Consider the following 13,009-nt stretch of genomic DNA (forward strand, 5'->3'; position numbering starts at 1 on the left):
ATAACCCAAAGCTACGCAGATATCCAACACAATCAGAGGTAAGGAGGCAAGAGTATCTTTGGTAGTGAAACTCCCAGCTATCTCTTTGGTAATCTCCCAGGTGAGCCTTAGAAACACCTCTTGATGGGGGAAAATGCATGTAAAATGGTGATGAACTGTGTCCATAATGCCCCCAAGGACAGCCTACTGATTGCACCAGAGGCTGGGCATATATAGACTGTGCCCACTGGATCTTTGATTACCGAAGAGTTGTGTCACTACCCGCACGAAGAGGGTCACCCTGTGTCCAAGCGGGAGGCAGTGGAGGCAAGGGAGGCTGTCTTAGCGCACAGAAAATCTAGTCCTGGAAGTGGGTGGGAAGCACATAATGTTGCTTTGAGTTGGGTCCAAGGTGATCCTCTGCATCCATTTAGCATGGACATCACAGGATATGGACACATGAGTGTAGAAGGCAAAGGCAAACAGTGGCTGAGGCCACTGCCTGATAGAAGTGATACCTGAGCCATTGTTTGATAGCGGGATGCTGATAAGATCCCTCACAGACAATTGAAGTTGGGGGTGACGTATCTAGCTTTGCCATAGTTGGCTCTATGGTCACTGCCCCAGACAGGTATAGTCTGTCCATATCTGGATTAGGAAAACGGAGAAGTTATTCACTCCTCAGGGCTCTCCTTGCTTCACAGGTTTGGATCTGCCCGTGCCTCACCAGTTGGGGCCTGTGAGCTACCCTCAGGAATGAACCAGATCTGATTTTCTATCCTGGGATGAAAAGCTGCACAGAGACCTGGGCTAACAATTCCTTTACCCGAGGCAGTCTTTCAGATTAAGGAAGATGGCTTCAGGACAAAGGCGACTTTATTCATCAGCATAAAAATCACAGAAGTATCCCCCAACGTGCAGAGGAGCTGTGTGGCAAACCCGACATCAGAGTTGTCCGCCCAGTGGGAAAGGACACCAGATGCCATTCCAAATTTGTGTTTATCCACATTTCTGTGATCCATGCAGTACAATCTTCTTAGATACTCAGCATGGTCAGTGCAGGTCCAAAAAAGGAGGGAAATTATATTATGCTGTAGTATGGCAGCCAGGCAAGTGTGCCCCTCCAGTCCGTTGTGGAGAGCACGATCGCCTGACAGCCCCATGGTGATGCCCTGCGGGACCCACCACTGTGTTTGTGCCAAGGCCATATTTCCTCTAGACTACTTGCAGTCAGTAATTGAGCACGGTGGAGGTACTAACGCAGATTCGGTTCAAGAACTCCCCATCTGCCTGCAAAACTTGGAACTACATTATAGTCTAAGATCATTCTTACCCAATTCTCCTTGCTTCCTTTTCCTTCATAGATGCCAGATCCGCATCATGGTCTGAAGTCTCTATTGACCTTCTCTGGCACGTGGCAAAGGTAGTCCGTCAGAGGCTTCACTCTATGTGTGCTATGTGATTGGAGGAGGTGGGCGGCAACCCTATACCTAGAGAGTGTGTCCAGACTACGGAGGGGCAGGGGGCCTGTGAAGCGTACCTGCCAGTGTGAGCCAGTCCTGTCTTTTGCGGTATGACCAAGCTAACCCTGAATTACATGCTTGTGTAGCTGCCACCAAATGCAGGCTCTGGGGGTGCCAGTAGCCTCTTCGTATGTCAAATGACAACCCTTCGTGGTGGTTTTGTTACTGTGGTGGGTCTGGATATGGATCCCGTAGGTCAATATGGCTATGATGGCTCACAGGCCCGGATGAGTTCCTCATTGCAGATGCTTTGCTTTTCTCAGGATGTGCTCTTTTCTAGGAGACAAGTGCATATGTGACTTATTAACTGAGCTTGTGGGTGAGTTGTACTTGTTTCTATAGGGTATGGCTTTAATAGTCCTGCATGGCTTAGTGACCTGACTGAAGAGTGAGGCCATTCGCAGCAGCCCCTGAGTCTATGTAAAGGGATATTTCATTCATTGAGGGGTGGAATGCTTTATTACCAAAAAAGCACTGCACTTCCACCCAATGTGCAGAGCAGCCAGTGCCAGGGGTTGTCAGCATTCATCATCACATAACACACGGCTTAGCAGTATTCCACTGAACTTGCTCACCCATCAGTGAAACAGGCTTCCTTGTCTGGTACCAAGTCTCAAAGTTGAGGCCCACTTGAGCCAGTAGCTCAGGCAAAGCAGGCAATAGGGCCATCTCAGTACCTACTGGCTGGGCAGCCACGTGTTCTTGCAGTTGGCTTGACCCCCAGTTGGATGTACCATTTCCATTTCGCATTTTTTTCGGCTTGTTGCACCCTGTCAATTATTAAGCTACTGTATCTCAGTTCCAAACCATCCTTCTACACTCTGCTCTGTGAGGCTGGGGCTGGGATTCTGCACACCACATTTCTCCTTGGCCAGTGCTGCCTGTTAGGGTCTGCCAATAAGAGGCTCTAGGAGACTGGAAGACCGTGGTTCTTCACTCTGGCAGGAAGAGTTTGCTCCAGTAGCAGCTGCTGAATCCAATTTCCAGAGTCCGACTGCCCCCCACCCCCTCTCAGAACCAGCATTATCACGTCTCCTCAGTGCTCTAAGCCCAGCCGCATGGGGGTCTGCCTGCATGTTATCGAGGTACCTGTACCGGCCGATAGTGACCCTTTGCTTGAGATCTGGGTTTTAACTCTGTGGCCCTCATTTTTGAGCCTTTGGGTTCTCACCATCCCAGCCTCCTCCCTTTCTTCCCCCAGGCCTCAGGATGGTAAATGCTTCCTGCAGAACCCACCTCTGTGGAAACTTAATGCTCCTGTTTTGCATTTTCAGTCCTTTAAGATCTGTTTAACCAATCCCTGTATTAAATTCTATGTTAAAATCACTGGTGTGATTTCTGTTTTCCCAACTGGACCATCACTGAGACATCCATCTGATGGAAATGATTTCAGTAACAACCCCACTAGCAGGTTGGGAATGTTGGATCTGAGAGTCACACTTTTCCCTTCAGTGAGATAATCTGTCCCCAGCAGGGCCAATATTGGCAGTCTTCTTGTCAAGAGACATCAGATGCGAGACTGGTCACAGATAATTAAAACTCCAAGGGATCAGAATGAGTTGGGGGCGGGGCGGAGCTGGTATTGTTTCATTGCTTCTGTGGCTGCTTACTGCTGGGGTCCCCAATCGAATTTGGCTACCAGTCTGGTGACTTAAAGATTCTTGAGTAACATTCCTATGTGCAGGATGTGCTGCCTCTAATACCCAAAGAGGCCAAACAGGCGATAAGGGCTCCTTCTGTGTAGTTAGTGTTTGAAAGGTCAGCAGTTTTTCCTTATTGGGTTGTGGAATATCTCTTGGGGCTGCTGCTCAGATAGCCCCCAACTTATGCACTCCAGTGGCCTGGCTCTGATTTCTATCTTCGTTCAAGGCCCTGCCACTTGCGCCTAGAGAGCATGCATTATGGTGAAAAGTTTCCTCTGGGGGCCACTATGGAACCTGTCATCCATGGAACGGAATGGGCTTTCCCAACGTATTATTGATATATTGCAGTATTGCTGGGGAAGTTCAACATGCCTGAGGTAGGACAGTAAAGGTGAGCTTCCTGCTCTGCCAAGTGAAAACAAAATAATTTTTCTTTTCTTCCTGGAGAGATCTAGAGCAAGGAACGTGAAGCAATGTCTAGGGCAATTCTGTCCAGGAGTAGTATAATGTGAGCCACACGTGTAATTTTAAATTTCCTAGTAGTGACTATATTTAAAAAAAGGTAAAAAGAGACAGGTATAACTAATTTTACTAACACGGCTCAGTTAACCAAGTAGATCCAAATTATTAGCATTTCAGCACTTAAATATAAAAAATGGGTATTCTTCACTCTTTTTCTCAAACTAAGTCTTCAAACTCCGTTGTGCATTCTAAATACACTGAGAATTGCACATCTCAATTCAGACTAGCCTTTGATCGCTCAGTAGCTACATGTGGCTAGTGGCTGAAGGCCCGGACAATGCAGCTGCCAGCCACATACTGAGTGCCAGTAACGGATCAGTCACCTGTTGGTATATCAAGTGCTTTGAGTGACATGGTGGCCACTATTAAAGCCACAGTGATCTGCAATCAGGGGCCACAGACACTGGATTTACTCACTGGCTACACAGGCTGCGAGTTGGAAGGTAGTATGCACTACCACTCCCTCCTGGCAACGGAATAAGCCTTGCGGGTTGTCTTTCTCACCTACTGGTACTTGATACTGTTTCAGCTGCACAATCCTGGCAGGCTTTGAAAATACAAGAGGCTCTGTAGTCACCGGGAGGGATGGCGAGGCCCACACCCGCCCAGCAGATCAGGGTACTATGCTGGGTTGAGGGAACCCAGCATGTCTGTACCAGTGCTGCAGTCTGACAAACGGGGACCATGAGCACCGTCCCATCAAAGGGGCCAATGGCATCTGCAGCAGTTGTGCCAAGTCTCCGGGTGTAAGTAAAACCAGTCCCAAATCCTGCCAGAGAAACTTACTGTGGACCCATCGGGTCCAAGAACGACCGCTCCTTGGGCTCCAGTGGCTGGTAGGTCTGCAGAATCCACCCCGCACCTATGTTCTGGAAGACATGGACTAGGGCACAAACTCAGCAATCCCTCTGAAGAGGGCGGAGGACTGGCCCCCAGGCCGAGTTTGCTTTTGAAGAGACTCAAATCTGGATTGAAGGGCCCTCTGGCAGTCGGGCTAGAAAATCAGTCTCCCGGGTAGCACAGAGGCCTGTGGGGCTGGGGAGTCTCATTCTAGCAGCATTAATCTGTGCTTAACTGCTTTGCTTCCTCACCTGCACCCTTCTCCAAGGACACAGGAGGCGGCTTTGGAGACTTGCTGTCCAGGTAGTGGGGAAAGCTAACGGCCTTCATCATCCGGGATCTCCTTGCGTCAGCTCTCCATAGGGGTTTTCCTTGATGCCTGCTCAAAAATCAGTCATTTTTCTTCCCGGCACCCCTATCTTCTCTCTGCAACCCATTTAGAGTGAGTCGGGTTGTTTATCAGCTGGCCACCCTCTTGGATTTTCCCATCTCTCTCCTTCCTTAGCAATCCCTTTGTTCAAGGCCCAGAGCCCTAACAGCGCTGCCTGAGGGAGCCTCAGGAGGGAGCCTCCGAAAGAAGCCTGGAGTGTCCGCCTCCGGCCTTTTCATCTTTGCTGGGTCCTGGGGCAACTTACAGGGCCCTTAATCTCCTCTTCCTCTTTTGGGTGGCGCCTAAATCAGCACCAAAGGATTATCCCATCCCTCACTCCCTGGTAGAAGGAGCAAATTTAGGCACGTCCTGCTCGTGTAAGATCCCATTGGCTTCTCCAGCGTTCTCTGAATTAAGGTCATTTGCTCGCAAGTTATCCCTGACGCCCAGGACTTTCATACCGTCGGTCTACAGCGCCAACGTGCCTCAAAGCAGCTGCGACCTCAGTAGGGAAGTCTCCTCTCTGTGGCTACGTGAATCTGATTTCCCCGAGCATCCGATGCAAGCCCAGGGCAGGCACACGTGCTCTCTCCCCATTGGCTGGGCTAGCCAATTCATTCGGCAAAAGGAAATCTGGTGGTAAACCTCAAATGCTGGCCATTCAGTGCCACTTACCTCACGGGTGTAGCTTCTTCATCACGTAAGCCGTTCAAGCCTCGTGGGGCTGCTGTGACTATTGTTGTCTGGACCTCAATCCCTCACCCTCTGCCTAATAAGCCCCTGGGCGGTACACTGCAGTGCCAGGTTTCATGTCTGAGGTTAGGTTGCATCTACTGTTCCAACGGCACTTGAGACCAAGGGCTCTTTTCTGTCCAACTTCTTTTCCCTTAGGGCTCACAGGGCCGACTGACTTGTAGGGAATGCCAAGGGACGGGACAGTCTCCATCTGCGTCACACGGAGGACTTTCCAGAGCCTCTGCGCCACATGGTATGGCCCTAGACCAAGGCCGAAACAACATGTTCACCGGTGATTTCAGCTCAGCTAGGCCTCCACCGCTAGCCCTAGGAGGGGTGTTGTGCAGCCCTCGTATGGCTTAGTTGATCCCTTTTGCAGTTTCCCAAAGGCCAGAGCTGGAATAAGTGGAGTTTGCCTCATGTGGGGCACGATCTGTGTGACTCGGTGGGTGAAGGGAAACGGCACACCAGCATGCAAGAGGGAAAGGTTTTTTAATGAGGGAAAATTACCAGTAAGGGTCAGGAAGAAGAGGCACGTTGGATGCCCATTCTTTCCCGCAGAGACACATGCAAAGGCCGGGGCCCTGCGGGCTGCATCCCTGGGGCTGGGCTCCAGGGGAAGGTGCATCTTCCCTGGGAGTCTACCTTTCCACAGGGCAACGCTGATGGTGGTGGCCTTGCAGGCCGAGGATCAAACCAGGGCTTAAATGCCAGCTGTCAGGGGAGCTGTCTGGGAACACAGCCTGCTAGCACCTGTGACCTTTGGGAAGCTGGATTTGGACTGTGGGGCAGAGGAACATCCGGGAAGTTGGATGTGGGCCCAGTCCCTCCTGCCAGGCGGTTACCAGGCGACTTGACAGAGGCTCCTGGAGTGGTGGGCAATCGTGCCTGTCCCTCCACACTCTTCAAGTGTAAATCTGATCTCGTGTAAAACCCTTCAAAGTCAAACCTCTCACATGGCACCGTAGGCCTTTCTTGGCCGTATCTCTCGTCTCACCTCTCTCTACCTCAAATTCTGTGGCCTAGCCACACCGAAGCTTCGGGAAGCTTCCCAAACTGACTTTTTCATGCTTAGATCAATGGCCCCAGCCCTTTTTCTCCTGGCTAACCTCTCCAACCTGTCCTCCGTCTTAGGTAAGATTTCACTTTACCCGAGAAGCCCTTTACTGACTCCACGCCACCCCGATTTGGGTTGTTTCTATGTGCTCCCGCCTCACCCTGTGCATCTTGGTACTTACTGTACCATGTGCTGGAACTGCCCACTGACTCACTGAGCTCTCCCACTCGACACTGAGCTTCCTGAAGGCCTGAAATATTATCTCTGTATCCCAAGAAGCCTGTGAAGTGCCTGCTATATAGTGAACGTTCACTAAATATTTAATGAGAACCAGATGAAATCAGGTGGGTGCTTCAATAACAATTACTCTGTAGTTTTCTCCACATAAAACATGAATACCTTAATGCATATACGCCTTTGGAGTTAGGATACCTTAGCAACCACTTATTTAACCCATGAAGAAATCGGAACCTGGAGAGGTGACAGGACTCTTCCAGCAACCACCGAGCTAGTCTACGGCCCGGTCAAGTGTGGGATCTACCTCCTGATTCCTCCCTCTTCACAGCATAATTCCTTAGGTTCCTTTTTATCATGTAGTATCCATGCTGCACTTGCAACTTTTAATGATATATATTCCTTGAGCACTAGTACTCTGTGCTTTGATGTAATACCTTACAGGTTTTGATCTCCAAGGAAATCTGACAAAGATGCCTTAGTATTTACCAAAAATAACACTGGAATTTTTTTCTCCTCTTACCATAAGCCATCTATGTTCTGTATGATACTGAATAATGATGATATACCCCAGTTCTCAGGATTGCATGTAACCATCTTCTGCTGACACTTACATCTTCCTTCCAGTTTGGGATCTACTCCTGTAATCAAGCATATGGTATATAGAAATTGGTGGGAAGACCTTTAGGCACTTAGTTGTTTTTTTTTTTTTTTTTTTTTTTTTTTTTTGCGGTACGCGGGCCTCACCGTTGTGGCCTCTCCCGTTGCGGAGCAGAGGCTCCGGACGCGCAGGCTCAGCGGCCACGGCTCACGGACCCAGCCGCTCCGCGGCACGTGGGATCTTCCCGGACCGGGGCACGAACCCGCGTCCCCTGCATCGGCAGGCGGACTCCCAACCACTGCGCCACCAGGGAAGCCCTAGGCACTTAGTTTTGAAGCCTATCTTTAATCATTTAGCAAGTGCAACTTGCAAAGACTTTTAATGACTCTTCCATTAACATAAAACTCATCAGCATAAAATACAGATTTCCCCGTTTCTTCATGGAAAGTTCTGAGAGAAATGGAAAGAAAATCTCTAAATAGCCCCAAATAAAATTTTTAAACAGCCCTAGATAAACACACAGAGGGAAAGATGATCAAAATTTAAATACTAGTACACAATGAGCCTTCTGAGCAATCAAGACTAGCATGTGGTAATGGCTATTTCAGAATAACTGCTTATCAGAGGCATCAGAGGGTCATGAGGGAAAGATGCTATTTATGGCCATGAACCAAACTGGCTCAAAAGTGATCAAATCAGTATATTGACTCTAAAAGGCACTATACTCCCAACCACCAGGAACGGGAAGATCATGGTCAGATGGGAGAAACGCCTCTGAGTGAGCCAAGTTGAGTCTCAAGCCTGCTGCCGCCAATAGGTTGTTCACGTGTAGCGAGCACTGAAATGCGAAGCCAGGAAAAGCCAACAAAGTTACTGGAGGATGGCTGCTACTTACCACCTCTAATGGACTGTGCAAGAGTCCAGAACTAGGCGGAATAGGTAACAGAAATCCAGAAAAGTACCAGAATGAAAAACTAGAAAAGCAGAAAACCAAGACGGATTTTCCTCCAAAAAACCCACTTATGTAGAGAGACTGTCCTGCATCACTGGATCACCTCTCCATTTCTATCCACTTTTCTAGGCTGTGCCAGAGTTCCGTGAAGTTGAACACAATAGCCAATTCAGACACATTCTACCTACAAACCTGTCATGTATTTTATTACTGAGATACTGACATCAAAAAACATTTTTCAAAATAGACATATTTAATATTTTCCAAACGGCAAGGTAAGTCTACGTGCGCTCAGACAGGAGGATGTGTTTAATATGGTTTAGTAGCGTCCTATGTAATTAATGTGTTCAAATTCTCTAACTGGGAATAGGTAGAAGTATTTTCAAATATCTACATTTCTGCTTTTTAAGGGCACATAGAAGATTATTTGCAAGGCATAATGTATGCTTTGCATGATTAATACCTCCCCCCATCGTTAATTTTTGTTATATTTAGAAATTTAAGACCAGGAGCAAACATCTGTCAGACTAATTTTTTGCTTTTTCATAAGTGCAACTTTTTAATAAAAATTTACATCTAGATAAACAATCTTCAGATTTTTGAAACTTTAATAAGATTTTAAAAACATCATGACTTTGAACTGAAAAACATACACGTTTAGCACACAAATATTGTAATATGAATAAACTCCAACTCTGTCTGAAAACATGTGACTCAAATTACAGTTTTAGAAGTTAGTAATTCACATTTAAGCAAGTTAGCGCCTTGCTGAATTCAGCCTTTGTAAAAAAGAGACTTAGTGCATATTGTAATGGCACAATGTGCTTTTGTACCATTTTGTCAACTTTTTTCACCTTATTAAACAAGATCAAGTTCTTGAAAGTTGGTGGATAACGGCTAACTTCCTATGACATGTGAAATTTCCAATGGTAATACAGTTACATTTTGTAACAGAACGCTTTATAGATTTCTTTTCCTATCTTAAAATTTTAAAAGCAATCATTTGTAAGGATTGCATCAACGTCAATTTAGCAGAGGAAGATCAAACTTTATTGAAACTGCTTGCATACAAAATATATTGCACTATAACCAAACAAATGTCAACATAAAATCCAATCTGTTGTTGCTAATATGTACAGAGAATATTGCCCAAGAGCAGTTACATTACAAGGTCATTCTACCTTGGTTAATTATCTACAGTATTTTAAACCAAACAGCTTACAGATGATGTGTGCAAGGTACCAATTTCTGTTTTCAAATACTATACATTCCCAGAATAAATAACTAGAAATCAACATTAATGTTTGGCAATACTTTTAAAAGACTTTTTAATATTCTTGAAATCATGTGCAGTTTGTTGCCATTTTTATATGCTTATTTGTATGCAAGGAAAAGTAACCGTAAAATGAAAATTCAAAGAAACAAACTCACAAAATACATCAGAGGCAGAACTTCGGTTTGTACGGCTCTGTACAGATTCAGTGGTACCCCTACTTGGAGTTATTTTTTAAGAAAAATATAACATCTTAGAGTGAAGGTCCTTCACATATTTTTTCCTCTGTAAATTTCATTCATCAAAAAAAAAAAAAAAAAAAAAAAGGAGACTCAAACCCAAAATCCAACACGTCAAAAAACTAAAGAAAAAAAGTATCATTTGTTAACCAATCCTAGTCTGCTTTCCAATTCTGCTTATACATTTGGACCTAATATTTCAAAGTTTACAAAACATTTAACCTGCTTCCATTGTTTCTTAGACAAAGTACCTGTACTTCACAGGATTATTATGCACACATGGAAATGACCTTCCTATCTCCCCCAAATAAGCTTGAAATTAAAATATGAAAAACTTCACAAAACTTGGGGAGGACAAAATAAAAACAGCTCTAATTTAAAACTGGTCATCAGGCCAAAGAGCAGGCATATCCTACTAACTTTTGACCAGGAAGATTTGTTCCTAGCTGAAAATGTTTTAGCCTCTCTCAAATGAAAAGACAGTTATTTCTTCTCCTGTCTATATAGAAAAATTACACATCCCTCTCAATAACACTATTTGTCAAACTTCAGTGCAACAAAACAAAAACAAAAACAAGTCCTATTCTTTATACTGCCTAACCTGATGTTTATGTAAGAAAAAAAAATATGGAAAGCATGCATTCTTCTATAAAGTACTAATGTTTGACAGGGTTTGCTACATCTTTTAACATTTAGTGTTTCCAACTTATCTTCCCTGAACTCTGCATCCAAATATAATATTCCTACCTGCCAAGATATAAAAAAGGCACAGATCATACAACTTTTTTTTTTGCTAATGAAAATGACAAACGTCACATCACACACATCTCAGGGTCCACTAAAATACTGGAAAAGTGGACCAAAACATAAACTGACACAGGACATGAAATGTCATTGGCCTTCCGTATGAGACTGAAAACAGAAGTGTAATATGATTACCATAAATGCTATTTATTCAGAAAAACTGAAATGTACCAGTGAGTTATCACCCAACGCAGGGTAACGGTCCAAATTAAGAAAGAATACCACTGCTTGGTATTTAAAAAATAAACCAAACGAAAATCCTGTCCTGAAGTGCTAAGTATACTTAATTACTTAAAAGTCATGTTTCAAAATTTTAAGATCTCTTTCTTTCTTTGTGCAGATCTGAAAACTGTTGCTTATGGCCAATATGACAAAAAAATAAAATTCTTAACAGAATTGGTGTTCATTTCATGCCCTGTGCCACCTTGCCTACTATTTGTCTTTGGCCTAACAAAGTTTCTAATATGGAATAAGAATTACGGAAATGGTATAGGGAATATCACTCCAGAATTATGCCATTTACGGCACTCCGTTCACAAGTGGTTGCTGACCATCCACGCTGTCTGGCTTTTCCTTCTTCTGGTTACGATCTTTACCCGTGCGCAGGCGGTTACCTTCACTGGAGGCATTCTGTAATGTTTTAGTGTGGACACTCCTTTCATTATTGCAGTCAACTCTGATCTAAAACAAGTTACAGTTGTTATATACACAGACCATATCCTACTGTAATCTGTCATTGGCCTGACGAGAAATTTAAGCCCGAAGGGTAAATTCCACATCTTAAAAGGGGAATATGGGGGCGAGAATAGAAGAAGTGCAAGAAATTATGGTCAGGTAGGATCTTTATTTGGTTTCTGATTTAAAAACACTCTTCTTCTTTAACTGGAACACACTGGTCATCTCACTGTGTCCAAAGTTAGATAAAAACTCACAATCCTACCGTGTCTTCTTCTAAGTAGAACAAAACAGCGAGAAACAAATAGTTAAAATGAATTACTATTACTGATTGCAAAATATACAAGTCTATAACACTAGAGTTCAAAAAAATGGGTTATTCTTCAGAGACTGTGAGACCCAGGAGGAGAGACACAAATTACTGTCTTCCTATTCTGATGTTAGCAGAGTAACAACTTAACTAACTCACTTCTTAACTAGCCTTTAGTTGACATCTTTACGTCTACCATGAGTATAATTAAGTTTCCTTACACCGAGGGCTCCCACTGTCTTACAATAAAAAAAAAATACAAGCGCTGGCTTCTAGTAGCTTCAGTAAGGCAAGTCAGATGATCATACAACTTGAACTCTGAAGAGTAAGAATGGTACAGGGGAATTTGAAGACACTAATGTGTGGGAGAACTGGAAGCCCAGGAAGAGTGTAGAGATGAATACAATTTGAAAAATAATACTCTGAGATTTATGTAATATTTCAAGTGCCAACACTGAACACTTAAACACTGCTAGTAGACTTCTAGATGCTGTACAGAAGGAAGATAATATTGACAGATGGGCCTAAAACAATTACAAATATTGATCTGCTTCGAGTACAAATGTGACATATAATCCCAAAATGGTTTGCTGTAATTTCAAAGTGCGTTTAAGTGTTGGTCCTGGGTGACTGTTTTAACTGTTGGGTTGTGAAGAGCGGAATTATAAAACTGGTACATAAACGCCTTACATCTCTGTAAGGCACATGTGTGCATTATTTCATTGATCTCTATCTACGTCTAAGGTCTTTTCTATGCTGGTCCTTAAGAACCAGCCAACAGCTAACATCTACTTACAACCGCTATGAATTCTAAGAAATACTCCATCATGGAGTTTCTGCTCTTAAAAATCATCTCTCACTAATCTTGGGTATTGGTCCCAAAACCAATCCATAGTCGTGAAGGAACCCTAACTACTTGGATTAAGTCTTCAGAATTAAAGAAGCAGCAGAAGAGAACACGGATTCTGGGAATCAGATACCAGTATTCAAATATCACACTACCTTACGCCAACTATGTGACTCAATCTTTCTAAACATCAGTTTACTCACCTATAAAACAGAATAATAAAACTTTTTACACCTCAGGGGGCTGCTGAAAGATTAAGTCAGATAAAACACACACAAAGCACTCAGCAAAGGTGTCTGTCTGGACACGCTCAGGGGTAATGTTAAAATTACTTAACAATGGGTTCGGCACAGGTGATTTTACCACTTGGGATGGGTCTCTCAGAATAGAGGCTGGACGTAAATA

General features: G+C 44.3%; 1 protein-coding gene across 14 annotated transcripts in view; it reads right to left on the reverse strand.

Annotated features, from left to right (window-relative positions):
- Window positions 1–9,486: 9,486 nt before the first annotated feature.
- Window positions 9,487–13,009, reverse strand: part of FMR1 (fragile X messenger ribonucleoprotein 1) — a 37,628-nt gene continuing 34,105 nt past the window's right edge. For 6 of the 14 annotated variants that reach the window (XM_059049976.2, XM_059049975.2, XM_059049971.2 and 3 more), the window contains one exon: window positions 9,487–11,402. In XM_059049976.2, coding sequence (XP_058905959.1) covers window positions 11,292–11,402 — 111 coding nt within the window. In that variant the 3' untranslated portion in view covers window positions 9,487–11,291. Of the gene's footprint in view, window positions 11,454–11,596; window positions 11,724–13,009 lie in introns of those variants that run through there. The other 8 variants (XM_059049973.2, XM_067023129.1, XM_059049966.2 and 5 more) reach the window with 4 other exon arrangements.

This window comes from Kogia breviceps, chromosome X (assembly GCF_026419965.1).
Source record: "Kogia breviceps isolate mKogBre1 chromosome X, mKogBre1 haplotype 1, whole genome shotgun sequence".
Lineage (NCBI taxonomy): Eukaryota > Metazoa > Chordata > Mammalia > Artiodactyla > Physeteridae > Kogia > Kogia breviceps.